Source organism: Rousettus aegyptiacus, unplaced genomic scaffold (assembly GCF_014176215.1).
Source record: "Rousettus aegyptiacus isolate mRouAeg1 unplaced genomic scaffold, mRouAeg1.p scaffold_m13_p_5, whole genome shotgun sequence".
Taxonomy (NCBI): domain Eukaryota; kingdom Metazoa; phylum Chordata; class Mammalia; order Chiroptera; family Pteropodidae; genus Rousettus; species Rousettus aegyptiacus.
The window spans coordinates 22,159,284-22,185,427 of NW_023416308.1; the positions used below are offsets into that span (position 1 = coordinate 22,159,284).

General features: G+C 44.8%; 1 protein-coding gene across 4 annotated transcripts; it reads right to left on the reverse strand.

The window, feature by feature from the left end:
• Positions 1-315: 315 nt before the first annotated feature.
• Positions 316-26,096, reverse strand: KCTD10 (potassium channel tetramerization domain containing 10). 4 transcript variants are annotated; one of them, XM_036221633.1, is made up of 8 exons: positions 25,255-25,686; positions 25,090-25,136; positions 19,928-20,141; positions 11,707-11,876; positions 8,948-9,037; positions 8,599-8,651; positions 7,071-7,266; positions 316-3,074 (listed from the first exon to the last, which is right to left on the reverse strand). In XM_036221633.1, exons 1-8 carry the CDS (start codon positions 25,271-25,273, stop codon positions 2,850-2,852), a joined length of 1,014 nt encoding a protein of 337 aa, XP_036077526.1. In that variant the 5' UTR covers positions 25,274-25,686; the 3' UTR covers positions 316-2,849. The 4 variants fall into 4 exon arrangements, with proteins under 4 accessions (XP_036077526.1, XP_015980509.1, XP_015980507.1 ...); XM_016125023.2 differs by lacking the exons at positions 25,090-25,136; positions 25,255-25,686 and adding an exon at positions 25,959-26,096 and having other exon boundaries at positions 8,948-9,034; XM_016125021.2 differs by lacking the exons at positions 25,090-25,136; positions 25,255-25,686 and adding an exon at positions 25,959-26,096.
• Between the last annotated feature and the right edge of the window lie 48 nt (positions 26,097-26,144).

The window sequence follows — 26,144 nt, forward strand, 5'->3', positions numbered from 1 at the left end:
CCTTAACATTTCTGATAGGCTCTTTAGGTTCCGGTGAGCTGTATCTCTTTCCCACCCTACCTCCCCAGCAGTAAATAGGTGGCAACACGAGCCGCTTCATTCTGTTTTTTTCAGAAGCCCAGTAGCATTTCTGCCCAAGATTTCCTTTGTGTTTAAATTCAAGCACTACAGATAAATGACTCATCTCTTCCACTGTGTGCAACTTTAATGTGATAAAGTTGAAGGTACTATCTCTGCTTGTTCTTTGCTGAAAACTGCACGTCAGTTCAGTGGCTTGACTGTGCTGAGTGTTTCTGAAAAGACCCAGAAAACAGATTTAAGTAGAAGCAGTACATAACTTTTATTTTACACACGTCCACAAATGCGTTTACAACATACTTCTAAAGCTTATAGCATTTTCCCCCCACAGCACAAAGAAACAAAGGTTAGTGACACACAGATGTATAAAGAGCAGGTATTCTAAGGGTCAGGGCTGAGGGCTGGTTCACACTTGGGTCCTGAATAACTGCTGTAAGGTACAAACACCCCTGAACAGAGGGCTGGGTATCTGCACAGCAACCAACCTGCTAAGCCACGGCAGGGAGGCAACTGAAGAGGCTATGCCAGGAATTGTCTTGAGCACGTGTCTTATTTGAAAAGTTGCTCCACTTTTTAAAACCGAAAGCTATTACAATGTAAAACTTTGCTCTTAAGTAAAATGGTGGCCTAAGATTTGCTAAAGTATACACATTGACTTTTGTTTGCCTTTAGTGCTAGCATAAGGAAAATCAGTTCCTTGTAGAATGTATTTGATAACAGAGCTGGACCAGCCAATGCTTTCTGTCAGTTCATGGCTATATGTAGCTAGCAGTGTCATTAACCATGGAATGTTTTATGGCCCTGGTCATGTCCCAGAGAAGCAAAGACTCAAAGCTACAAGTACAAAGTTAAAGGAAAAATGAGAGACTGCCAAAAACATTAGGTCAGAAGGTGTAGAAGTCCAAACAAATCAGATTCTTCCACAAACATATTCTTCATGTAAACATGAGGGGAAAAAAAGAATTTATATGATGGCTTTTCCATTCCTACAGAAAACATCAGAACTGACATTCATTTTAACTTCCTAAAAAAGTTCAACCCAAATGGCAGGGTTGGAGTTTAAAACTCAAACAGTATAAAATATTTACGAAACATTTTTCAAGCCCCCTTCTTTCTTTAGCACTTAATAAAATCCAAATAGCCTAATATGAAAGGTCCCCACACAATGATCTAAAAAGCATCTACCCAATACTTTTTAGGTTCAGTCATGATTGTTTTAAAGATTTACCATAGGCTTTGCTGCTGGTTACAAAATGAAGCCATACGACTGTTGCAACTAGGGCAGTACGTACAAAGTTGAAGCTGTAAAAACCATTTCAAAATATAAACTGTTTTTCGGAATACACTGTGTCAGAAGCTGCCCCTGTTAATACCTTTGGTATAAAACTGTAACATTTCCCTTGAAAAGCAGACAAAACCCATCCATTATCTTACATTCACATCACCTTATAACCACTCTACCTAGTCTAGTCACAACTCACTTCTGTCCTTTGACCAGGCGCAGAGGAGACTGAGAGGTAGGTAACTGAGAACGTCTGTCCCACGTGAGCACCAGGCTCCGCCGCCCCACATACATACATCCCCGTCAACATCACACACATCCCTTAACCGTGAACATGGCCACTAACTTGGTCCAAAAGGATCTGCACATCCTCTCACTGATCACTGATGACCACTCCACACTGTTAAAATCAGGCAAAGACAGCAAGGGGATCTCCAGATGGCGGCTGTGCTTAGCGCAGGCAAGCCACCCTGAGAATGCTGGTGTGAGTGGAGGTCCTGCCTGGATGCCAGGCTGGGAGGACATCTGGGGCCACACTGAATTTCAAAGCAAAGAGCAGGGCATCTCCTAGCAGCAGTAAGCCCAGCTTAACAGGGAAGAAGGCCAAGGGAGAAGGAATGGATCCTTCTGCGAGTCCAGTCTGGGTGTTACGCCTGTAACCAAGCCAGATGGCCTTTCTGGAATTAAGTGGGTCAATAAGGGGCAACTGAAAGGGGCAGGAGTCAGGGAAGGAGCCAGGAACAGAGCTGAGCACTCACTACTGAAGCCAGTTCTGTCCTTAGCCAGGCGTGTGGGGACCCAATAAACACCACACCACAGACCGGCTGAGGTGGCTACAGCTTGCCCCCTAAACACAACTAGGCATCCAGAGCTATGTGAGGAACAAAGCACACCAGGTCCCATCTATTAAATCTATACTGTTATTTACCAGTAAGCTCTAAGTGTGAAATCCTGTTGCAGAATGGACTTCTAGCAAAGCCCTGCCTGGAAAATGCCCAGTCTAGTGCCCAGGAACCGAAGCCAGCATGCTTGGCTGGTGTTATGAAACAGGGCGCTCAAAGACACTTTGGTGGCCACCAGCTGCAGGATCCCTCTCAGAGCTGTCAAACTGAACCCCAAAGGGAATGCCACCCAAGAAGCTCAAACAGGTAGTCAACATCCACAAAAATAAATACTGCAAACAAAAGTTCTCATGTACGCATCATTCCCATTCATACTTTTCCTTCAAGAACCCAGCAAGCCTGGCACCAAGGCTTCTCAGATCCTCATGGAAAGTAGAGCCCTTGGGCACCAGCTTGTCAACAACAGGGGTGCATTCACCTGGGTAGAAATCAATTCACCCTGTCGAGAAATATCAAAATAATCATCTGGCTTATTACAAAAGCATCTCCAGACTCCAGGGGAAGTGGAAGGTGCCCGGGAGGCTGCATAGGATCTGAGTGTAGAGCAGGGAGGAGGGCGGGAGGAAGGCTCGGGTCCGCTTGCCTTCTCACTGGTGGAGGTGGGCACGGTCGTCAGGCCGCTTGACATGGATCCGCCGTACGCGCTCAATCCGTTCCCGCTCTCGCTCCTCGTCTTCGTCCAGATGGTGGGAGCGCCCAGCAGCCCCGCCTGTGGCCTCCAGGAGTGCATTGTCAGGTCCCCGACCATCCTGGGCCTCATACAGCAAAATATTCAGGGTCTCCTCATAAATCCGGGCTTCGGGGAACTCCACCTGTATCCCCACAAAATACAGAGCAGACGAGTTAGCATCGCACCTCCCCCTCAAACAACTCTGCTGCCACCCAGTACTTCCATTTGGGCTAAATCAGGCCCCTGGGATTCCATTTTAAGACCCTCATTATTTTCAAAATAGTTATTTTCAATAAGCAACACAGAGTGCTAAAGCCACGAGACAAAAGGGAGACAGTGAAATAGGTCTGTCTGCTCTGCCCCCTAGTTTCCCTTTCTAAAGACAATGCTGCTCACTTTACTCACTCCAAAGGGCCCCATGTGCATAAATATATGTATATAACGTTATATTCACACACATTAACACACAGAAAAGGTGGCCCACCACATAGATTCTTCTGTATCTTCTGCTTTTCCCTAACTTGGAGATCATTCCACATCAGGGATTTAAAGAACTGGACCGGGCAATGAACTAGCTCACACTGTTGGACATTTCCAGTACGTTGCTACTAACAGAGCTTACCTAGCCCCTTGCACATGAGGTATTCCACACCTCAGAGCAGTATGCAAAGCGGAATTCTTTCTGAATGACCAGCTGGGGACCCTCATTAAATGGACACAATCCCTCTTTCTTGGTAAAGTGCTGTGTTGGCTTGTACCCCTTTGGAGCTGAGGCACCATAAAGAGGGGTGTCGCACAAGTGGGTCCCGGGCACTTGACTCAGAGTACAGACTCTGCTTTTGAGGGCAAGATTCTGAGGTTCCAGTTTTGGGAGAAATGCAGTGAGCACATTCTATCCTGTATTTCACATGAGGCTACAAAACCAGGAGAGTGTGTACACAGCAGCTACCTAAGGGCTCTGTGACATTAACATTGGCAGACTGGGGGGAAAGATCAGAGTTTGAAGTAATATCAAACGTGTGTTTGCTGTTTTTCCCTGTCAGTTTCCCCCAGCCTGAGCTCAATGTAGCCCACCAACCTGAAATGGATACCAGGACAGAGAAAGGTCCAGGAGGAGGTTTCTGGTCAGAGGAGCCAACAAGGTCTCCAACAACTAGAGAGTGGGGGCAAGTTCCCTGTTTTCCTTTCTTCTTTTCTCCATTTTCTTGCACCCCAACCCCCAAGCAATCTCGTAGCAGTGACCAGAACCTGTCACTCTTCCTTTCCTATTAGAAGGGCTGTGGTCTCATTGGGGTTGGGGGAATCCCTACTGCTGTTTTTCTCTATCTTCATGCTGCTTGGCTCCAGATACAAGCAAAATCACAGGAAGTATGTGGCAGAGCAGGGTAACTAAAGCCCCAGATTTCTGGCCAGATGACAGAAAAAGGGAGAACACCAAGGAAGCAGAAAGTACCATGGAGATTGTGAAGGAGGGGAGCTCGGGAAAGCAGCTTCTTAAGGTTGTACGTGAACTCCAGGCTTAGCCTCCTCTGCTGACCTGACCCTCAACAGCATGTAGAGACTTTAAAAACTGAACAATGGGACAGACTGCTGCCCAGGACGCGGATTGGCCAATAGCGTGGCCCACACCTGAAGACTTTGAAAACTCAGCTGTCATTGGAACTACAACCCACAGAAGGCTGATTGGAACTTGTGGTATGAACCTAGCTGGGCTGACTGTGTGCTAAACAAAAATATCAATATTTTCCTTAGGATTTAAACAAGACCTAGAGTCCTATAACATTAAAAAATGTCCAGGGTACAATTCAAAGTTTTTCAGCATATAAAGAACTAGAAAAATCTCAACTCCTGAGGAAAAAGGTAATCAATAGATGCCAAAGCCAAGATGACATGAGATATTGGAATTATCTTACAAAGACCTGGAAGCAGCTATTATAAAAATGTTCCAACAAGGGAGAATGCTTGTAAATCAAATGCAAACATAGGAAGTTTCAGGAGGGAGATAAAGAACCAAATGAAAATTTCAGAACTGAAAAACGATAACCAAAACAGAAAAAAATCAACTCACTGGAAGGGCTCAATAACAGAATGGGGATGAAAAAGCAGAATTGGTGAACTTGAAGACAGATCATTAGAAAAGAGACAATCTGAACAACAGAACAAAAAAGACCAATTAAAGGGCAAGATTCTGTGCTTAATTATCACTCAGTCCTCAGTGAGTCAAAACTAAGAACAAAATAGACAATGCATGTATTAAACTTCTGCTTACACTTTAATTTCAGCAAGCCATACCCTTTTCAACTTAACCAGAAAAGACAGTTAAATGATTATAAGGATTAGAAAAGCACTTGGAATGCTGTAATGAAGAAGATAAGATACCAATTATGCAAGAAACCCAACCAGAACATCCACACAAGTTACTTGAAACAACAAAACATGAATGTTGGCTCCAAGCACAGCTTCTAAAGATTTGGGTTAGATGAAGAAGGAACTTATTTCTTTAGGGGGAGTTGGTTCCAAAACCAACTCCCTGGAAAGGTAAAGCTGCATGCCGTCCCTGGAGAAGGGAAGCAGCCCTTGGAGATGGCAGTGCAAAGGAGCCATAGAAAGGGGCCTTGGCCTCCTGTCTGGCCCTGTCACTAACCAGATTCACAAACACAAGCACTGGCTCAATCCGGAACCTGTCCCCTTATCTATAAATGGTTGTGATCAGATCACATGATCTCTAAATCCTTTGCTCCCTGTTAAGCTCTAAAAATGTAAAGTCAATATTTTAAAGCTTAATGTGATTATCCTTTTAATGTCCAAGGGCAGAGGCAATCCATGTTTATTAAAAAAAAAAAAAAAAAAAACTATGACAAAATGGGGAATCTAGTTAGAGGTGGAATTCACAGCCCTAAAAAAAACCCAAAGTACATGGGAGTAAAGAGGCATGTGTTTTGCTAATGTGGTGAGAGTAGGGAATGATTCTGGTACCCCTGCTGTCTTTGAAGTAAAAAAGGGCCTCAGTGTTCTTCCCTTCTTGGCCACCTTAAAACAATATGTATCTTTTAGGATAAATTGTAAATATTAACGAATAAACTATGTTTAAGTTAAAAAAGATAAAACTCTGGTTTCTACTTTGTGGTCTGATTTTCTCTCATTTTCTTTGGCTTCTAAGGCCAGCTCTAGAATCAGAGAACTGTGTGCTCTGAAAGCCACTGAGTGGGTGATCTACAAACTTGTATGAAGGGGACTAGAGGCATGAAAATCTACCTGCAGCAGACCTAACTGCATGTACCTGCAGAGGTCCCTTAATAGGCTGAGAAGGAAATGAGACTGTATTAAAAAAAAAAAAAAAAAAGTAAAAAAATCAAGTCACACAGCCCAAGGAGGGCAGGCAACCAGAAGACCTAATGAGAATGAAGTTCAATTAACAGCGGACCAGATCTCTTAACAGTACTTTGCGGTATGATATAGCTTTGTGAACAGCACAGTGACAGAAATCGAGAGGTCGACTCTATTGGTTTGAAGAGGATGATATAATGGATCCACATAGTCCGGATCAGTCAAGGAGTCATGTACTTGGAAGGAAGCCAACAAACTGGGAGCTAAGGAATGCTGAGTGAGCACCATGAGGGTGGAGGGCTGCTCCAAGTCAGTGGGTAAATGAAGGACAGATAGCTGTAAGCAGTAGGTCCTGACTAGAAAACCAAGGTCAAGATCTTGCAGGTAGCTCTTTCCCTCTGATAATCAAGGTGGAATGGAGCTATGCTAGTGAACATGCTGTTGTGTTGAAGGCAAGGAACTGCACAGACGTGTCAGATCACTGAAGACAGAAGAAAATGCTGACAGTGGGATACACATGGGTGTAAGGATATGTCCGAATAGACATTTATGGCAAAGGAACTTAGATGCAGTGCAACTGTCTATACTTGCTGAGTGTCAGAAAGGAAATGCCATTCTGATTCTCCAAGACCTACATTTGGATCTTACCAGGGACCAAAAGATATTATTTCAATAATGAGTAGTCACAAGTCAAGGAAAGCATTTTTTAAAGACTTTCCCTCTTTAAGTTTCTTTTGCTCAAGTGGAAAAGGAAGTTGTACAAGTACAATGTCAGGCTAGCCACTCGAAAACGTCCACTCGAAGCCCTTACCTTGGTCTGTTTCTTCTCAGTAGCATAGACGATGGAGGTACAACAGACTTCAGCAATCTTTCGGCCCTGACCATAAAAGGACCAGCAGCAGATTTCGTCCCCAATGACATCTTTTATGAACAGGACCCGTCCATTAAAGCGCAGAGAGAGCTTATCAAAGAGTTCAATGTTTTTCAACATATTGTCGTCAGAATTGCTGCAAGAGAGTATTCAGTATTTGATAAGGTGACCACAAGCTGGTAATAACTGCCACCAGTGGCTGTCTGTTTCCACATGCTGGGCCTGTTATCCCCACTATCCCATTTCGACCTCACAATAATCCCATGAGGAAAGCACCACAGTCCTCATCGCTCAAAGACGAAAAGTGAGGATCAGAGAAATGAGGTAATTGCCCAAGGCCAAAAACTAATAAACAGCAAAGCCGGGACTCAAAACAGCCAGCTCTAAACGCTCAGCCTGTATTCCTAACCAGTGTGCTGGAAGAGCTGCTCTGCTGTGCTCTACAACAGCCAGAGATGGGATACTGAAAACAAGGGGCCAACAGGCAGAGGGCATCAGGTGGGGGATGTGGAGGAGAGCCCTGAGTCACAGGAGTAGCAGGATGATGCTACCGAAGGAAGACTTTTTATTCTGGGTCAGTTTATGGATCTTGAGTAACCTCATCAAACCCCCTCATATCCCTCAAGTTCCTGATTTAGAGTCAAATGTTTCCAAGGGCCATAGGCATTCTAGAAACCCACATATATTGCTGGTGGGAATGTAAAATGGCACGACCACTTTGGAAAACCGTTTGGCAGTTCCTCAAATGACCAAACCTAAGTTAACATACAAACCAGCAGTTCTATTCCTAGGTATTTATCCAAAAGAAATGAAAGCCTATGTCTACACAGAACCATGTATGTGAATGTTCATAGTAGCATTATTTATAATGGCCAAAAAGCGAAAACAACCTTAATTGTCCACAATTGGTAAATGGATAAATAAAATGTAGCCTAGCCATATAGTAGAATGTTATTCTGTCATAAAAAGGATGAAGTTCTGATTCATAGGACATGAATACATCCTGAAAACATTATGCTAAGTAAAAGAAGCCAGTCACAAAAGGCCACACATTGTATGATTCCATTTATATGAAGTGTCCAGAGCCAGCAAATCCAGAGACAGAAAGAAAAATAGTTGCCTAGGCCTGGTGGGGGTGGGCAGTGGGAGGGAAATGAATGAGTACTAAGGGGTACAGGGTTTCTTTTGAGGGTGATAAAATGTTCAAAAATTAGGTTAAGTAGTAATAGTTGCATAACTCTGTAAATATACCAAAAAGAACCAAACCATATACTTTAAAAGGGTGAATTTTATGGCATGTGTGAATTATATCTCGTATCTAGCATCTACCTGTCTGCCTTTCTGCCCACCTATCTTGAGGTACAGGAGAGCCACTCTCATCTGAAGGCAATGAGAGGAGCTGGGCCTGGCTGGTGTGAACAGAGGCTTTCCTAGCAAGTGCAGATGTCTTTTCTGGCTGATGCCTTACCTGGTATATGAGTATTTGTTGTTACTTCTGTTGTACAGCAACTTCACGGCAGGCTGTGGGTTGTTTTAGAAAAGGAAGGAGAAAATTAGTTGGAGTATGGTGAAATGAACCACTGGTTTCCCATAGGGCTGAGCCCTGCCTCCAGGCCAGAGGCTGACAGCATGGCCAGCTGGCTGGAGTGGAGCTCGAGAGGGAGACTGCATGACCCAGTAGCAGGAGGAACACAAGATGAGCCACAGGTTCCCTTCTCAGGTCTCGCAATTACAAGTTTTCATTTCAAAACTCATTCACTAGAATCTCCATCATTTCTGGTAGCAAAAGAAATGCCACAAGGGTGCCTCCAACGTACCTTATTTGAAGTTGCTATAAGTTTCTGTTCTTCTTTGGATGAGGTGATAACAGGAACTTTGCAGAAAGGCTCATAAGTATCTTTGTTCTGCTGAAACAAAACATGCTTTCAGCCCAGAAAGCCAGCCCCACACTGGATTATTTAAGCTGCTGTGCAAAGACAGGCTCTGGTGAAGGAAGATGGGCCCTCACGGGTGGGAAGAAGGGAGGATTTTTACCACCAGTGATTAGGATCGGGTGCAACCAGAGTCAAATTCCCTAGTAAGTCTGCTCTTTGGCCAGGACTGCTGTTACATGCCAGGTGCTTGGTAAATACTAACAACGATAACACATTTCCACAGCCTAGGGAACCACTCAAAACTTAACCCTAACCATGGTAGATGAAATATGATTGCATCAAAACTCCTGAAACCACACAGGCAATGACTATAGAAGAATAAAAAAAGTATAAGCTCGTAAGGAGAAAAAGAATGAGAGAAGTGACGTCAGCAAGCAAAAGACATAAAAAATTCAAGGCTGGAGAGCAGGTCACAGACAAGCAATAACCAAGGAGGAGGAGAAAGCTGGAACCCTAAGTCCGTAGATAGGAGAGAATATTGGAGAGTTTCAAAGAATAGCTCTGGAGGCTGGCAGGCACAGGGCAAGAGCAGGAGATTGCTTGCCAGTTGGCAGAAGTACCAGTGAGACCCCAGATGGATCCCCTTCCCCAGCCTGGCAGAAGAAAGGCCCATTTTCCTGGAGTGGTTTGTATAGGACAGGGCTGCGTTGCTATTCTGAAAATGAGAGAATTAAGTGAATGGTCTATACACTAAGTGGTAAGCCACCCTCCCTCACCTCCCCACAGGCCCCTTCCCCAACTCAGATCCCAGAAGGCGGCCAGTTAGGCTTATACCTCCCAGCAAGAGAGTAAAGGATTTCTACATGGGGAACTGACTTGTCTGGAAAAAGACTTACAGCCCTGACATTGTAAGAGCCCACTGAAAAAGTCACCCTTATCATCCACTATTGAAGCCTACTGGACAACGAGGACCACCCAGGCAGCTTTTCAGAGCTTTACTCTCAAATTTCAACAAGCCAAGGATCATCAGATTATATGTGGAAAGCTTCTCAAACATGAGACCAAAATAAAGAGAAAAAGTAAGGGAAGGAGTTAGATGATAAAGACTGCAGAAAGAAAACTTCAAATACTAGTATCATTAGACAGACATGAGAAGATAATACATCTTATGAAACAAGATCTATTTGCTATATAAAAAAGAACACTCAGAAAACAAGGAAAGGCTCTTGGGAACTAGAAATATAATAATAGAAGTGAAAAATTCAATAGGTTTGAAAAAACTGGAAAAAAAAATAAGAGAAAGTAGAACAAGAAGATAAAAGTGATATAAACTGAGAGGAGGTCAGTCTTGAAAGTTTAACCTCAGACTCTAACAGAAACCACAGAAAGGGAACCCAGAGGGCATGCCTCCAAAACAAAGATAAATCACAGATTCACTGATGTGTCTGAGATGTGTCTGAACAGACTGAAAGGAGACTATCCTAAGAATTTAGGGCTGAATTAGGGATATGTACATAGAAATCCAGGCAAACAAAACAATGAAGCAATCACCAAGTCTGGCAAACTGAAAAGCTATACAAGAAAATAGTCGTATACTCTGTGGTTCAACTGTTAACAATTAGACATCCCAATGTAAACTCTGAATACCTATTTGACCAAATCTGTGATAACCTGTATTGGGAGAACAGGAGAAGGAATGTGTATGTGTGTGTTTGGTAGTAGTTGGGGAGGGGGGTGTGGTAGTGCATGAGCTCAATTTAAATTTTCTATATTAATGCCAGTAGATAACGTTAAAAACTCAAATGTCAATAAATAGCAGTATAACAAATATGAAAATAAAAAGAACTGCTGAAAAAATTAAAAGAGGTTGCCTAAGCGTGACGGGTGGGGAGGAGAGAGCATATAGTGGTGTTTTTTGACACCAACCTTGCAATGCTAATGTGACTTCTTAAATGATATACATGTATTACTTTAATAAATATAAAAATAAAATAAAAAGACTAAAGTACAGGCTACATTTGTTTAGATTTATAGTGAGTTCACAGACTCTCGGGGTAGAAGTGGTGTGTGGAAACAGTTCCTTGAGGAGCTAGGCATTATGGGCACTGTTCCAGTGCAGGGCCAGAGAGACATGTTGCTTGGGGTGGCCCAAATAAAAGCCTTACGTAAACAGCTCCAACTCCTGGGACAACCCAAAGGCACTCTGATTCTCCGCCATGCTGGATCTTTGTTTAAAATAAATGGCCATTGGCTATGTTTTGAAGCATGTTGGTTTTATAGAAATTTTGCTATCACTAAACTTGACCCTTGATATTCCTGCCTCAGGTCCAGCTGAGGAGTGAGAGGTGCTTGTATCTGCAGACGTTATGCTAGACTTCCAATGATAATGTATGGGGTGAGAGTAAGACCCAAGATGGATCCAGAAAACAGATCAAGTATTATGGCGCATGGCTCAGTACTTAAGGGATGCAATATACACATGGAGGATGAAATGAGCCAAAGAGCAGTTAGGTAGCCTAAGTATTACAGAAAAGCCTCTTAGGGGTCACTGACCAAAGGGAAGAAGCCTCAGGGTTAACTCATTAACTCTCACAAGAGCTTAGTGAGGAAGGAACTGCCCCAACTTTGCAGGGGGGCGGGGAATGAGGAAAGCAGGTAGGTCTGAGGCCTCCCCCTCCATGGAAAGAAAAGGTGATGCCTACTTGTAGGGCTGCTTGGCATTCTTCCACCAGGCCCTGGACCAGGTAGTACTTGGCTTCTGCCAGCAGCTCCTCGATCTCCCGGCGGCTCTCAGGCAAGGGGACTGCCCCATCACGAAGGTAGTTGAGTATGGTACCAAAGTGCTTCCCACAGCGGTCAATGAGGATCCAGCCTGCAGTGGAAGGAGGACAGGAGGGGCTGGTACACAGGCCCTCCTCTCTTGGAAGGCATTGAGAGGAACTGGGATATCTCCAGGCTCCCTCTACCTCCCAGGGAGAACAGGACCACAGAGAAAGCCACCGCATAGGGCTGGCTAGACCCTGCTGGGGCAGCTCTGTTACAGCCTCCAGACTCTGTTGGCTGGAGACAACCACACCCAGGGCTCATCTGGTCTCAGGCTCTTTTGGATGCCTGGGTCCGAGGCCTAAAAGCGTGTTTCTAAAGTACCTTCAAAAACTCCTTAGACAAGAACAACCCGAGAGGGGCCAAGACCACCATACCTGGATAAAATGAATCCAAATGACCCTAACATTAGGGAAAGGCCTCTAGAGTAAACATATCGACTCCTTCTTTCTACAAGACTTTTTCAGCTCACAAATAGCAGAGTCATTTCTAAGGAAGTAGAAGGCTCACTCCTGCAGAGCGTGACCTTAGGCTCTTGGGGGTAACCCCCTGAACACTCACCAGCACCACCACAGGAAGTTCCATCCTTAACACCCCAAACATGCACTTGACAGCTAGTGACAATGATCGGAGATAAAATGTTGAAGGAAACAGACCCTGCCCTCAAGCAGTTAAGTGTTTTATGGGGAGATGGAACGTGCTTTTATTAAAAATGCCCACTGCTGACCAGAACCAGGCACCACAAAAAATTCTTGTGGGTGGGGCCAGGAAGACAAGCACTTCCACTTCTCAGTGTCCTCTCCAGTCTTAGCACTGGCCTGGCATTTCACCACTAGAGATGCGATGGGTTTTCAAAACTCCTCTAGTGAAATGCAAATGTCCCTGGAAGTGGTATTTGGTGGAGGAAATAGGATTGGAGACTGGGCAGAGAAGATGGTATGGAAAAGGGAAATAGGAATAAAACAAAGACCAAGTACACCTGGACAGAAAATGGGAAGCACTAGAAAGAAGCCAAACAGACACTGAAGTCCCGGCCTTCCCGACCAGCAGGCAGCATTAGGTCTTCTGTGCCATATTGTAGGTGAGAAAACACCAATGCATGGGGCAGTTAGGAGGTTTAAAAAGGAATCAGTAACCTTATGCCCCCACTTTTCTGCTTCCTTTGCTCGCTGTTCAGGAGAAGGGGCCCACATTTCCACCCCTAACACCACTGTGCCCTGCCCCGTGTCCTCCTCAGACCCCCAGGCCACGGATCATCAGCAGCCGAGACCAAAGAAAGCCAAGAGCAGTGAATATAACTTTTTCACATCCAGAGTCACAAGTCTGCTCACCTCCCTCCACTCCCTCAGCCCCCAAATCCAGCCCTGCCAAGAGCTCGCTCATGGTTTCAGTGGACCACTTAGTAGTCTTTGCAATATTCAGCAGAGGAGTTGGTAACAAGGCTATTTCCATGCTCCTCTTGCAACTACTCCACACCCCATGGTTCCTGGGCCTTTGGTCTGGTCTTGTCTCTCTAGAGCCTTCCGCTTGGTACTTCCACACCACTATGGTTTCCTGAGCACAGTGAGAATAATCCCCAATCAGGGCAGATGCAGTGCAAACATGTGGCCTGGAGTCGAACCCTGGTCTCAAGGAAGGAAGAGGTAAATCACATACACCCTGACAGCGACTGCTGCACATTAATTATCCCATCGCTTCTTTCTACATTTGAGACAATGAAGTATGGACTTAGTATCTATTACTCAGCTCAGATGCCTACGGGTACCTTGAGCAGGCGGGATAAATGAGTGCAGGCAGGCTGGACTGATGGTGACCAGAGAATTGCCACACCTGGGGAAGGAGGGAGGTCTCTTCCCACTCTGGCTAAGAGTAGCCAGGCAGGAACATGGGCCCATGGCTATGCGAGCCTCTCATGTTGCAAGCAAAGCCAAAAATTGAGACTTCTCTGGGAAATAGCCTAATTTTTAAAGAATGGTAAACTAATTTTTTTTAAAAACCTGTCATTAACCTACCATAGGGCAACCAAAACACATCTGTAGGCTGCAGTGGCCCTGCTGGTAACCTCTTAACTACCCTGAATCTATGGCTTTTTTCCCCAATGAGCTGACAAGATATGGAAAGACTGACTGTATTATCTTCCCAACAGTTCTTTTAGAGAGAGGCTCATTTCTCTGTGGTTTCCACGAATGAACACAGAGTCTCACAGAAGTTCAGGGACATTCCCAAAGTTGGGGAGGCAGGACTAGACCACAAAGAACAAGTAGGAAACTTAGGAAAATTCCTTTCACCAGAATTGAGAAGACAAGTAGAACCTCAGTCTTTAAGAGAAATGGCAACCAATTCAATCCAGCTGCTCTGGGAAGAAAACATCCACATTCTGCCTTTGACGCGTGGACAACTCAGCTGCTCAGAAAGAACAAGGGCCCCTGAAATCAATTACCCAAGTGACTGTCCGGAGTTTCCATAAACGAATGGGCGGACCGTGACACTGGGCTCCAGCTCAAGAATGCCGTCAGGAAATGCTTGTGGCAAAGGAATCATACTTTGGACAAATAAGGGCAATGGAGCCAGGCACACTCTCCATGAGGTTTCAATTAGCACTGTGACTCTGAAATTTTTTAGTTGGAATCTATCCCCTTGAAACAGCTTTAAAGCCTTGCACATAAAAAGCAAATGGAAGCCAAGCAGTTGTTTACCCATGGGGTATCTTTCCCGCTGCCAGAGCACATAGGCTATTTACTTAGTACAAGTCAGAGCAGCTTGGGGTCCGGTGGTCCATTCAACAATGCTGGATAGGCTAACAGGTGGGGTGCAGACCAGAGGCTCTGGGATGGTTTGAGACACACAGCACAGCACAGCACAGGGGTTACGAGTGTAAACTTGTTTTGGAAACCCAGCTCTGCGTACTTGCTGGATGATGTTAGTGTTTCACTTAACCTTTTTGTCCAGCAGTTTTTCTAAAACTAGTGCCTCATAGAGCTGGCATAAAGGTATGATGTGAGAATGCACGGGAAGCTCATCGCACAATGCTGGGTCTATTGGCGGCACTCAAATTACATCTTTGACGATGAGTCCTTTGCATATTTCATCATCACTGCTTAAGAACAGAGCAGCAGCAGCTGTCATGGGTGGCATGTTCCAGCTCCAGGAAGGAGTTTGTGTGGCTTCTCTTGGGGTCAGGGGGACTAGGCTGCTAGGTTCACCTTCTCCCAGCCTTACCATGTACTTCCTCTCTCCTTTCCTACACCTCTACTTCCTCCAGAGAGCTTTCACTGACATCTCCTATCCATACTGAGGTATTTATACTCTATTTTTGTAGTTCTGAAACTTGCTTGATCATAAGTCACCTGCGGTACTTGTTACAAATTCAGTTTCTAGGAAGCTGCTTCAATCCCAAATCAGAATCTCTCGGCAGGGGTTCTTAGCATTGGCCCTACTGACATTTTGGATTGGATAATTAATTCTTTCTTACGGAGGAATGGTCCTATGCATTGTAGGGTATTTAGCAGCATCCCTGGTCTGTGCCCACTAGATACCAGTAGTATTCGTAGCCCCAATCTGTGACAGTCAGAAATGTCTCTGGACAATGCCAAATGCCCCTTGGGAGTCCAAATCATCCCTGGCTGAATACCACTGAGGTAGATCAGAGACCAAAATGGAAATAACAACATAAAAACAAGTCAGACTTTGTTGTTTACGTTTACAACATAAAACCATAAATAGGATACAGAATACATCTTTCTACAAAGCAAAAAAAGGGGGAAAATGTGTAAGAAACATGCAATCAGGGAGCTAAACGATGAAATGCAAAGGATCAATAAGATGCTCAACGCATTAGACATTAGTAAATGTTAAATAAAACAACAGAGTACTGTACCGTAACCATCAAATGGGCAATAAATAAAAGGTTTGATAATGCCCGACATCAGCAAAAATTCAGACCTCTGTGTGGAGTGTAAATTGACATAACTGCTAATATCTAATCAAGTCAAAATGCTATCCCCCAGTTCCTCTCCTGGGAGTAAACTCTAGGACAAAGCTCCCAATGGTGAGTAAGACCTTAATGCTGCAGCCCCTGAGGTAACTGGGTGGAGTCTGGGGAGTCCAAGAATCTTTCATTTACCAAAGTAAAAACAAAATTTTCTGGATGTGCCATGATGTGTCAAAGGCTCGGAAGTGCTGCCCTAGAGAAACTCACACATGCCACAGAGACTATTCAAGAATATTCCGAATGTGTGGACACTGGGAGCCATCTAAATGACCATACATAGAATATGGATCCAAAACATCAGTATATTCCTAGAATGGAACACTCTAGGGCAGGGAATTGTTTGAACTACAGCATTGAGGCTTGATTTCACCAGCATAATGCTAAGCAAAGCAAAAACAAAAAGGCTGCAAACACAATAACACCATTTATATAAGGTTTAAAAACACACCAACAATATATTGTTTAGGGGCATCAACAGCTATAGCAAACATAATTTATGGAAAGAGCCATATCAGTGTTTCTCAACCCTGGCTGCACATTAGAATTGCCTGGAGAGCGCTTAAAAGCCCTAAAGCCCTACCATACTCTGTCAAGTACATACGGCTCTTGTGGAGGTGGGGGTGGGGGGTGGTGGTGGTGAGGGAGTGTGGAACTCGGGCATCAGGATTTAGCTCTGATGGTGACTCACTGTGCCAAGGCTAAAATCGACCCACTGACCCCAAAGTCAGGCCAGTGGTTACTTCTGGAAGGGAGAGTGGCAAATAGCAAGGCCCCATCAAACCAGGTAACATTTTATTCCTTGTCTGAGTGGGGCACAGGGGAGTTTGTTACATTATCCATGATTCTGAACTCTCAATGTATTCAGAATTTTACATAAGGCAGGAAGTCTAGAGATCTCAGAGAAACCCCGAGTACTGTGATTTCTCCCCCATATTACTGATTTCCCCACTGGTTTTCTAGGGAAGGTGTGCTGATAAGATAAACTAAGATAAACGACTCTCTTCTAGTTTACATACTCCCTCATTCCAAAAACATTAACGAGAGACCAGATCCCATAGCTGGGGGGAGTACTGTACCAGGCGACAAGGATGACATAGGCAGAGGTGAGAGCTAGACAGAACTCTTATTCAGAAAGATGCCACATAAACCCCCGGGACAATGGCGATGTTGACAAGGGCTTGGGTAAAAATACTAGCACTGTAAGAACTGAATCTGGAAAGGAGTCTGGCAAAGGCCTGCTCACTGCCAGTGTCTTCAGCTTCTCAGAAAAGCCACCTCTAAGGGGGAACCGTGGAACTTCAGTACACTCATCAAGCCTCAAGGTTAAGGCAACCACTTCTCCCCTCCAGACTGCTAAGAACTGCATCTCTGCAGCTCCTCCCAGTGCTCTGCCCTCCACCTCCACACCTGCCCCAGGCAGGACTAAAGCCACAATGAACAGCTCCCACTTACTGAGTCTCCCAATGTGTGAGGCACTCTAATCAAGTGCTTTCTAACTGCCTCGTTTAATGTCTTTAACAACCCTGAAAAGCATTACCGTTCCCCATCTAGAAAGGAGGAAATAGACTCAGAGAAAATGTTACTCACCTGTTGTCGTATTACCAGTAAACAGTAAATGAGTCTTAATTAGCATAATGCCCAATACACAGAAATCGCTCCATAAATGTTAGCTGTGACTATTGCCATGTAACAGAGTAGGATTCAACCCAGGCCCATCTTACTCCAAAACCCATGTTCTTCTGTTTAGGAATTACATGCACATGGTATAAAATTCAGGCAGAAGGGCATGGAGAACAGAGAGTCTGCCAACCACCCATGACCCTAGTCCCCTCCCCTGAAACAACCAGTTTCTCAAGTGTCCTTTAGAGATTTCTAACAGATTTCACACACTGTTCTGTGCCTTCATAGCCCCTGTTCTTTAGCCAGCAGTCTCTACTGTTGGATTCACTTGCCTGGTTGAGTTACACTTAGTGTTCTGGCCTCTTTGTGGCAAACTTCACTGCAGCTGACAGCCTTCCTGCCTGAAGCCCAGGGTGAAGCTGTGAAATGCAGGAAATTTTCCCAATTTGTATACATAAGGGTGCACTTGAAACAACATTTAGGCCAGGGGTCAAGCTGTGCAGTATACTTACCAACAGGATTGCTCTGACACAGCACTGGCTAGAAGACCAGACACCCAGTATGACAGCCCAGGCCCTCTCAGAGCCCCAAAAAAGGTTTCAGCACTAAGCCAGTGGTTGAATCCTAAGGCTGCCACACTTAGGAGACCTGGCCTGGAGGCTGGACCCATAATAAACCACGGACAGCAGATGGTAAGAGCCAGCAAGTCCTGGGTTCAGTAGCTTTTGAAAATATGCGATGTGGATTTCTCACTTATCAAACTGTAACAACAACACAATACCCACCCCTCAAAGGGTTAAAGTGACATGTAAATAACACCCATAAAATGTCGTATTATGAGCTTGTCATAATGACATGAAGAGGGCTAAAGTGCTAATAAAATGAAAATGGCTGAGGTTTGGAACATCAAAGACAGCACTGCTTCCTGGGAGATGCTAGGTTTTCCAGGAAGCTTGGGGAAAGGACCCCCTCCAGCAACTATTTAGAAGCCTCAGCAGGCCCCCTGGTACCACTTCCATCTGCGCCCCAGTTGGGAGATGGGGGAGCTTGAGGACTCTTGTCTCTTCTGCAATAAGCATCAGGCTACCAAGGTGAGGGCTTCAAGGAGATGAGGTTCCCTCTTTGCTTTTGAAGACTCGGCACTTTTCCTGAGCCCTACCAGGACTGAGTAGGGCGGAAAAAAAAAGCCACAATAATCCTGGGTTCTCAGATAAAGTCTGTTTCTCTCTGCAGCTGGGGTGCTATTGTCTTGATTTCCACAAATACTCGGGGCGATGCTGGGTGTGGCACAGCAAAGGGGATTCTCCTACTCATAAAAAGCTTGTTTTTTTCTGAGTAAGACACAGATGGCAGTTCTGGAAAGCTGAGTTCACAGGAAGCCCAGATAAGTGGAGTTGCAGCCCTGCAGTCCTGCCTTCTCCAGGACACAGAGGGAAATACCCCAACTAGTGGGAGCCCAAGCTTTGGCCATCTTAGAATTAGAGAATGTACTGTGCACACCAGGCTTAGGGCCCCCAATCCCACCTGTGTCAGAACTTACCAACCTTCTAAGGAGCCATTGTCCCTAGAAAGGCAGAGGCATTAGCACAGCGGCCAGACTCAGAAAAAGGTGAATATGGTCAAGTCAGGCTGTGGTCTGCCCTGGTCTTAGGCAATCTCAGGCCAAGGAACGCAGGACAAGGCCATTTTAAAACCTCATGGGACCTGCCCCGGAAACCTAGCCAGGTAAGTATGTTCCCCCTTGTCAGGTGCTCTTTATTCCAGGTGGGGAGGAAGTAGTGACAGTAAGATGACTTTAAACAGTTCTTTGACTTTTACTAATGTGACTTTCCGTGGAAAAAGAAAAAGAAATGCACTGAATATATATATGCTGAATATTTACCATGTGCCAACAAGCCCCACGAGGTGGGTTATCACCGTCCCTATTTCACCTAATGGGGAAAATGAGACAGCAACAGGTTAAACAACTTGATTAGGATTGCCAGCTACTAAGTAGGGAGGTAGGACTCAAAATCCAGGTCTGTGGGTCTTTGTCAGGACCCCTTCCGAGGAGCACAAACATCTGAAGAAAATGCTTATGACTCACACTCGAGTTTCACTCTGAAGTCACAGAATCCTTGCTACAAGAACAGGAAAGGAACCAACCACGGTAGCCAGTCCAGCCTAGATTTTACAGAACTGAGGCCTGGAGTGGGGAAGTGTCTTTCTCAAGGTCACACGGCAAAGCAACAACTAAGTCAAGACTGTGAGTCCCTGTCTGACTGACTCCTACTCATCTTCAGGTCTAGCTTAAATGTCACTTCCTTCCTTCAAGCTCTCCTTGACCACACCTCCCAGACTACATCCAGTCTCCCTGTTACTCACTCTCGAGGTTCCTTGCAGATAACATTGAGCTCAACCAGAAATTTGTAGCTGTGTGGACAGCTGAGCATTTCATGTCGGTGTTCTGAATCAGAAGCATGTGCGCACTGCCTGGAGGGTGGGCTTACCTTCACTGTCAGTGAGTACTTCCATGCGTCCACTGAACATGGCTTTCAGCATGGTGTCCTGCTTGGTCAGTGTCTGCATGGTGGTGTAGTAGAGGGCGCCGCCCACATTCAGCTTCACGTACTTGGAGCTGGGGCTCGTGCCCTTGAAGGAAGTGGTGCGGGTAGCAGCCGCTGGCACCGCTGAGCTCACCACACTTTCTCCTGACATCTCTTCCTGCAAGTAGAGAAGACACAGGGTAACCAGGGTCATGGCACCAGGCCTCGTTTACCTCCTTTGGCCACTGGGCTGAATCTGGCCTCCAGATGTGTTTTCCTTTGTCCAAGTATATACTGCATTTAACATTGACAACTCAGAAGAGTTCACAGAAAAGTCTGGATCTCTGCCTTCTCTTTTAATCAGTGGCCAACTTGGCCAGTATGGTAATAACTGGTGGGAGTTGGGGTATTAGCTGCCTCTGGGGAGAGACATGTATTCCCCAATCTGCCCCAAGCTCCACCCAGATTGCCTCGTACACAGATCTCACCTATTGACTTTGCGAGTACAAGTTTGCCAGTAACTCTTGTTCATGGGAACTTCCACTATGCTTCCTACTGGTATAAACGAATGTTCTGGCTATATCCTAAAGCAGCCTAATGCATTGCCCAGGTCTGTTTCCTTTTTGTCATGTACCACAGAAGAGCTAAAAGTGCTACTTTTCAGCTGAATTATAGATGAAACAAGTTTTTATGAAGTTGAGTAGGACAACTACCACTTCTAATACTTCCTGTAGAAAAAATGTGTTTCTGAGAACTAAAGAACAGACATAAAAACTCTTGGAAGTTAAGGTATTGCAAAATTAGACTTCCTGTATTAGTGCTGCCCAAGAGCAAGATCTGATGACAGTCTCTATAACAGCACTGCCAGCTCTCATGTACACATCAAAGAAATGGACATAGTGTCCTGCTTTAAGCAGGAAAGAAAACTGGTACCTGGCACATGTGTACTCAAAACATTTTTTGAATGAATAGACAGAATTATATAACTGAAGATGTCCAAGAATGGGCTGAATCTTCACTGAATCTGGGGCACAGCATAGAGAAAGCAGCCTGACAGCCAGGACCTGTCCTGGCACATCTGGGCCTTGGTATTCCCAATGAACATGGATGATTTCAAAGCACATCACTATCAGACAAGGCCACTCTGTGACTGATGGATCAAAGACATGAGACCACTCCATAACTGTCTGCACAAAGACAAAAACGGGAACAATGTCCAAAACACAAAAATGACCAAACATACCCTTATCCTGGCTAATGAGTCACTGCTGCTTCTTTACCAACATGAGTTTTAGCCCCATTCTATTCTTCCCATCTTCAAAATAGGGATTACTGAGATCACAGAATTAGTCCTGCTTTCTTAGAGCATCCAATGCAGAGCAAAGCCCCAGTTCTCAAATCCTCCCCCAAAGCACACAAGGCAAGCCCAAATCCTCTGAGATGCCCCACAGTTCTCCTTCAATGCATCAAGGAAACAAACCCAACTTTGACTACAGATATGCTCCTGGTGGTTTTGGCTAGAGGGCACTGACAGAATGAAACTTCAAGAAACTATACCCTCATACTGAAATAGTTTTTAAAATTCTTTATGCCTTTCTCTTTTCTAGATCTCCCACAATAAACATGTCTTGCATTTATAAGTGTTAAAACACAAATGTTATTTTTTTTTTTCAATGGAATAAGGGACTAATGGGTGGCGATCTGCCTTCAGTTAGTAAGATCGGAGGCAATGGCCAACCCTCTTGACCTCTGTCACCCAAAAGAGTGGCCTGGAAATCATCCACTGGGAAACTCACATCAGAGCCTTACAGAGTGACATAGAAAAAAAATGGCCTGCTGGAAAGACAAGTGTTTCCTCAAGAAACTTTCTACTTTATCCAGTAAAAATGTCAAAAGAAGGTAAATTTTCAAAAGCTCAGGCTTAGCTCACCTGGGGTCGCTGTGGCCCAACATCAAACATAAAAGAGGCCAAGAGGAAGTGGTGACCTCTCCTGTCTAGCTTTCTTTTGAAATCAGTCCCCAGAGGCCAGACACTAACAATTATCACCAACCATCCTTCCCCCCCACCACCACCAAAAAAAAAAAATCTCTTTGTTCATAGGATAACAGAAGTAGCTTACAGGAATAAAGAGTTTTTAAAAACTCTGAAGACTTGGTGGTGGTGGTGGTGGGGAGGCTTACAAGTTGTAAAGGTTTTTGGGAGGCTGGGGGCAGGAAGTTAGTTAAGAAAATATGGTCCAAAAATGGAAATACTTTTTAAATTACCCTTTTCAGATTTAAATTTATGTAAAAATAAATACATTTTGGAGAAACGGTCTAGCATTTTTTAAGGCACCTACCATGAAACAGACAAAAAGATGTACACCACATTTGGTGTACTTTAATGTAAATTTTGGTCTCTATTTTCTTTTTAAAGATAATTTGCATACAACGAAGTGTATTTTAAGTGTACAGTCTGATGAGTTTTGGTCAACGGATGCATCTGTGTAGCCCTCACTCCAATCAAGAGAGAAAACATTTCTGTGGCTCCAGAAGCCAGCCCCGCCATGCCCCTTTCCCACTCTCCCCTCCCACAAAATACCACTGTTTTCATTGGTATCTGTTAGACTGCTATTGTGATCTCCATTTTGTGGATATGGATACCATGACCCACACTTCAAGCACTTTCTAAAGTGAGTTAATGATGGAGGTGGCTTGGTGATAGATCAAGTGAAGGACATGGGCAAGTCCTGCCTGGTCTCAAGACCATGATTTTATCAATCATCATGCTTAGTAAATATAGAATTATCACATAAGTTGAGCAAGGAGGACCCTACCCCTTCTTTAGAAAGCATGAAAAAACTCTGAAAAAAGGTAGGAGGCAATGTGTGACTTTGAGCTTTAGTATGGAAGTCAAACCTGAATTTAAGCCTTACCATTTACCAGCTGTGGGAGCCTGGTTGAGTCATTTGAGTCTAGTCCGGTCTATCAAATGGGGACAACAGAGATGCCTCCCTCCCAGGACTGCTGTGAGGGATGCCACAGAGCACTCAGCACAGAGCAAACACTCAAACATGAAACACTTAAACAACGACTATTTGAGAATGCTCTTAAAATCTCAAATTATCTTCTCCTCTTTGGAGACCAGTTCCAGCTCTACTGACATCTGACTGAATTACTACGTGATAAAGGCAGAAACCATCTTGATCTAGCCGAAGACTCTAGAATAGACAAAGAAACCTCTGAACCTTTCCGGAGCCCACTCCTCCAAAGGTCAATCACCTCAAAACTAGGAGAGGTCCTTGGAAAAAAGGTTCTGGCTGTGTTTATGTCCCAGAGCCCAAGTTATAGTGAGCTGAGGACACAAAGCAGAAGACAGTAAGTCTCTCACAGCAATCCTCTCTACTTTGGATACCCCAGCCATCGCTACTGGGATCCTGCTTTTTAACTGTTTCAAAGGTTTTAATTTTTAATGAGGTTGATGAGGTGAGGCAAGAGAGCAAAACTGGTTACAAAAAACAGAGGTAATTAATACTATAACCAATTCCATTCAATCAAAAGTTTATTCCAGTTAGATGGATAAGTCAAGGCATCACTCTTTCCATCTCCCGAGTATGCTGGTGCTGATTCTAAACAGTGACCCTCTACTTGGCTGCACATTGGAATCCCCTGGAGAGCTTAAAGTAATACTGATCCTGGGTCCTACCCATGAAAACTTTAATAGAACTGGTCTGGGGTGTGGCAGGGGCAAGAGAATTTTTAAAAATTCTTCCAGGTAATTCCAATCACAGCCAGGATTGCAACACACTGTTCTGAAAAGTTCTCACGCCTTAATTAGGTTAATTAATTTCATGGTCTTGGAGAAGCTTCCCGACCTCTTGCTCTATTAGCCTAGTGAATTCCTGACCACGGATTAAAAACAAACCAAAGCATCATAAACAAGAGCAAGCCCCTACTTCACAGCTTCAGAGCCACAGAAAGGAAGCAACTGTCTGTATGCTTAAAAATTAAAAGTGAAACAAATGGGGAAAACTGTTGACTTGAAAGTAGACCCAAGCAAGTACAATAGGAAAAAGAAGCACCAAATCCCTCATTTCTAAATGTTTTCTATACAACCCTGTAGAACTGTCTCCCTTATGTATGTTGGGGGAAATATGTGTGTGGAAAGTTTGAGTTTGGCAAATCTGGACTGTAGTTAAGTTCCACTACTTCTGTGTGATATTCGGAGAAGTAATTTAACAGTTTCCAAACTTGCAAAATGAAGTTAAAGTCATAATCTTCATAATAAACCCCAGAGAATGAATGTTGAAGTACCACGCATCTGGTGTTCAGTGTAGTTTCCCTTCTGCCCCTCAAGCTTTCCTTAAGACCACAGATTCCAAGCCCTGGCTGTACTAGAATCACTTGGCTGTGCTTAAGAAGTACTAATGCATGGGCTTCACCCCAGAATAAGTTGTCGAATTTGGGGAGGAGAAGGCAGCTCAGAAACTAGAGTTTAAAAGCTCTTCGGGTGATTCTAATGTGCCCAGAGCTGAGAGCCACAAAGCTGGGATGTTTCTTTAACCAGCTAGATCTAACACTGCCTTGAGGCTAGCTATAAAACTTCCCCAAACTGAGGACATTTCTACAACTCAAAAAAGTCTGCCATTCCATTTCAACAAAACTAAATTCAATCAGCCACATAGATGTAGCATTACTTTGCATCCCAAACCCAAAGGACAGCTAGTATGTCCAAGTGTTCTGTCCATTCTTCTCCTTGTTTAGCACACGAACCATTGACTTATTTCTCTTGAAAGTCTAGTGAAGAAAATGTTGTCATTAATCCCACTTTTTAGAGGAAAAAATTAAGTATCCAAACTATTGCAGTCCTCTGACTCCCACTCATATGACCTTTTCATTACATAGCCCAATCGAGAAATCATTGCTCCAATCTCCTGCAGGGCTTAAAACAGATTCCTGGGTCCCACCCCAAAAAGATTCAGTAGTCTGTAGTAGGCTTGAAAATTTGGTCATTTCTAACAAGTTCCAGCTGATGCTACTGGTCTGGGGACCACAGTTTAAGAACCACCGGTTTGTGCTTTCTTCCCAAGTGGTACTTATTTCACCATAAAATGGAGCAGACCAAAATCAGACACAGGTTGACTCACCTTTTCTTTGGCAGTGTCCTTGGGACTGATCTTCCCTAAAGACGGCACTTTCCAGGGAAGAAACATGGGCAAACAAGTCTGGGCTGAACTTTGCTCATTCCCCTTGGGACAAAGAGCTACTCAAGGGAAAGACCCTTGAAAGATCCCAAGCACACATTAACTTACCACAGCTGGGAGACAGCATGTGACGCACTCCAGTTTCTTAGGTGTGGTCACCTCCCGCCTCAACAGAAGTGACTACATAGGTACCCAGGCGCCAGTTAAGACACCGGACTCCTTGGCGAAGGTACCCTGACCTCAGGCTCCTGGAATCCCTCCCCAGAGCTGGAAGCACGGAAAGCATGCCGGCTCCTTTTATCTCCACTAGCGGGTGTGTTCGTTTGCACCTGGGAGCCACTGCCCCACTTCCCGGAAATCTAGCGACTCCTGCTACAAACTTCCCCAAACCAAAACTCTCCGCCCTCTCATAACCTACTCATTCTCCTTCACAACTCCCAAATCTTCATTTTCCACCCCAAATGTCCGTCTTCAATGACATCTCTTTGTTCTCTTTACAATCATCAATTCCCATTTCCAACAAACACTCAAGACTCAGACCCTCCTCCCCTCCCCCGCCCACCCACAGACATATCTACTCCCCAAGTCCAAATGCCCTTTCCCGGATCCCCAACAGCTAGGGACCCTCCAATTCTCCACCCAAAGCCCTTTCCCCACCCTCGGCTTCGCCCCCATCCAATCCCCCAACGGACTCTCTCCTATCGCGACAACCCCTACTGTACACCCTCCTGTCTGTCCCTTCCCTTCTACTCTGCCTTTGCCCCGCTCTCCCGGGCGTCCAGAGACCGGTCAGTGGGCACCGCCCTCCTTACCATGAAAAGTCGGAGGACTCCGGAGTCTCCAAACCCGGACTGAAAGAGGCAGGAAACACCCAGCTCGCGTGAGCCAGGGGCGGAGGCGGGGCCGGGGCGGGAACTTCCGCTGTCCGTACCCTAGTTCTGCCCCTCAGAGGGCTCCTTCCTAAAAAATTCGCTGTACTCCTAGACAACGGCCGCCTT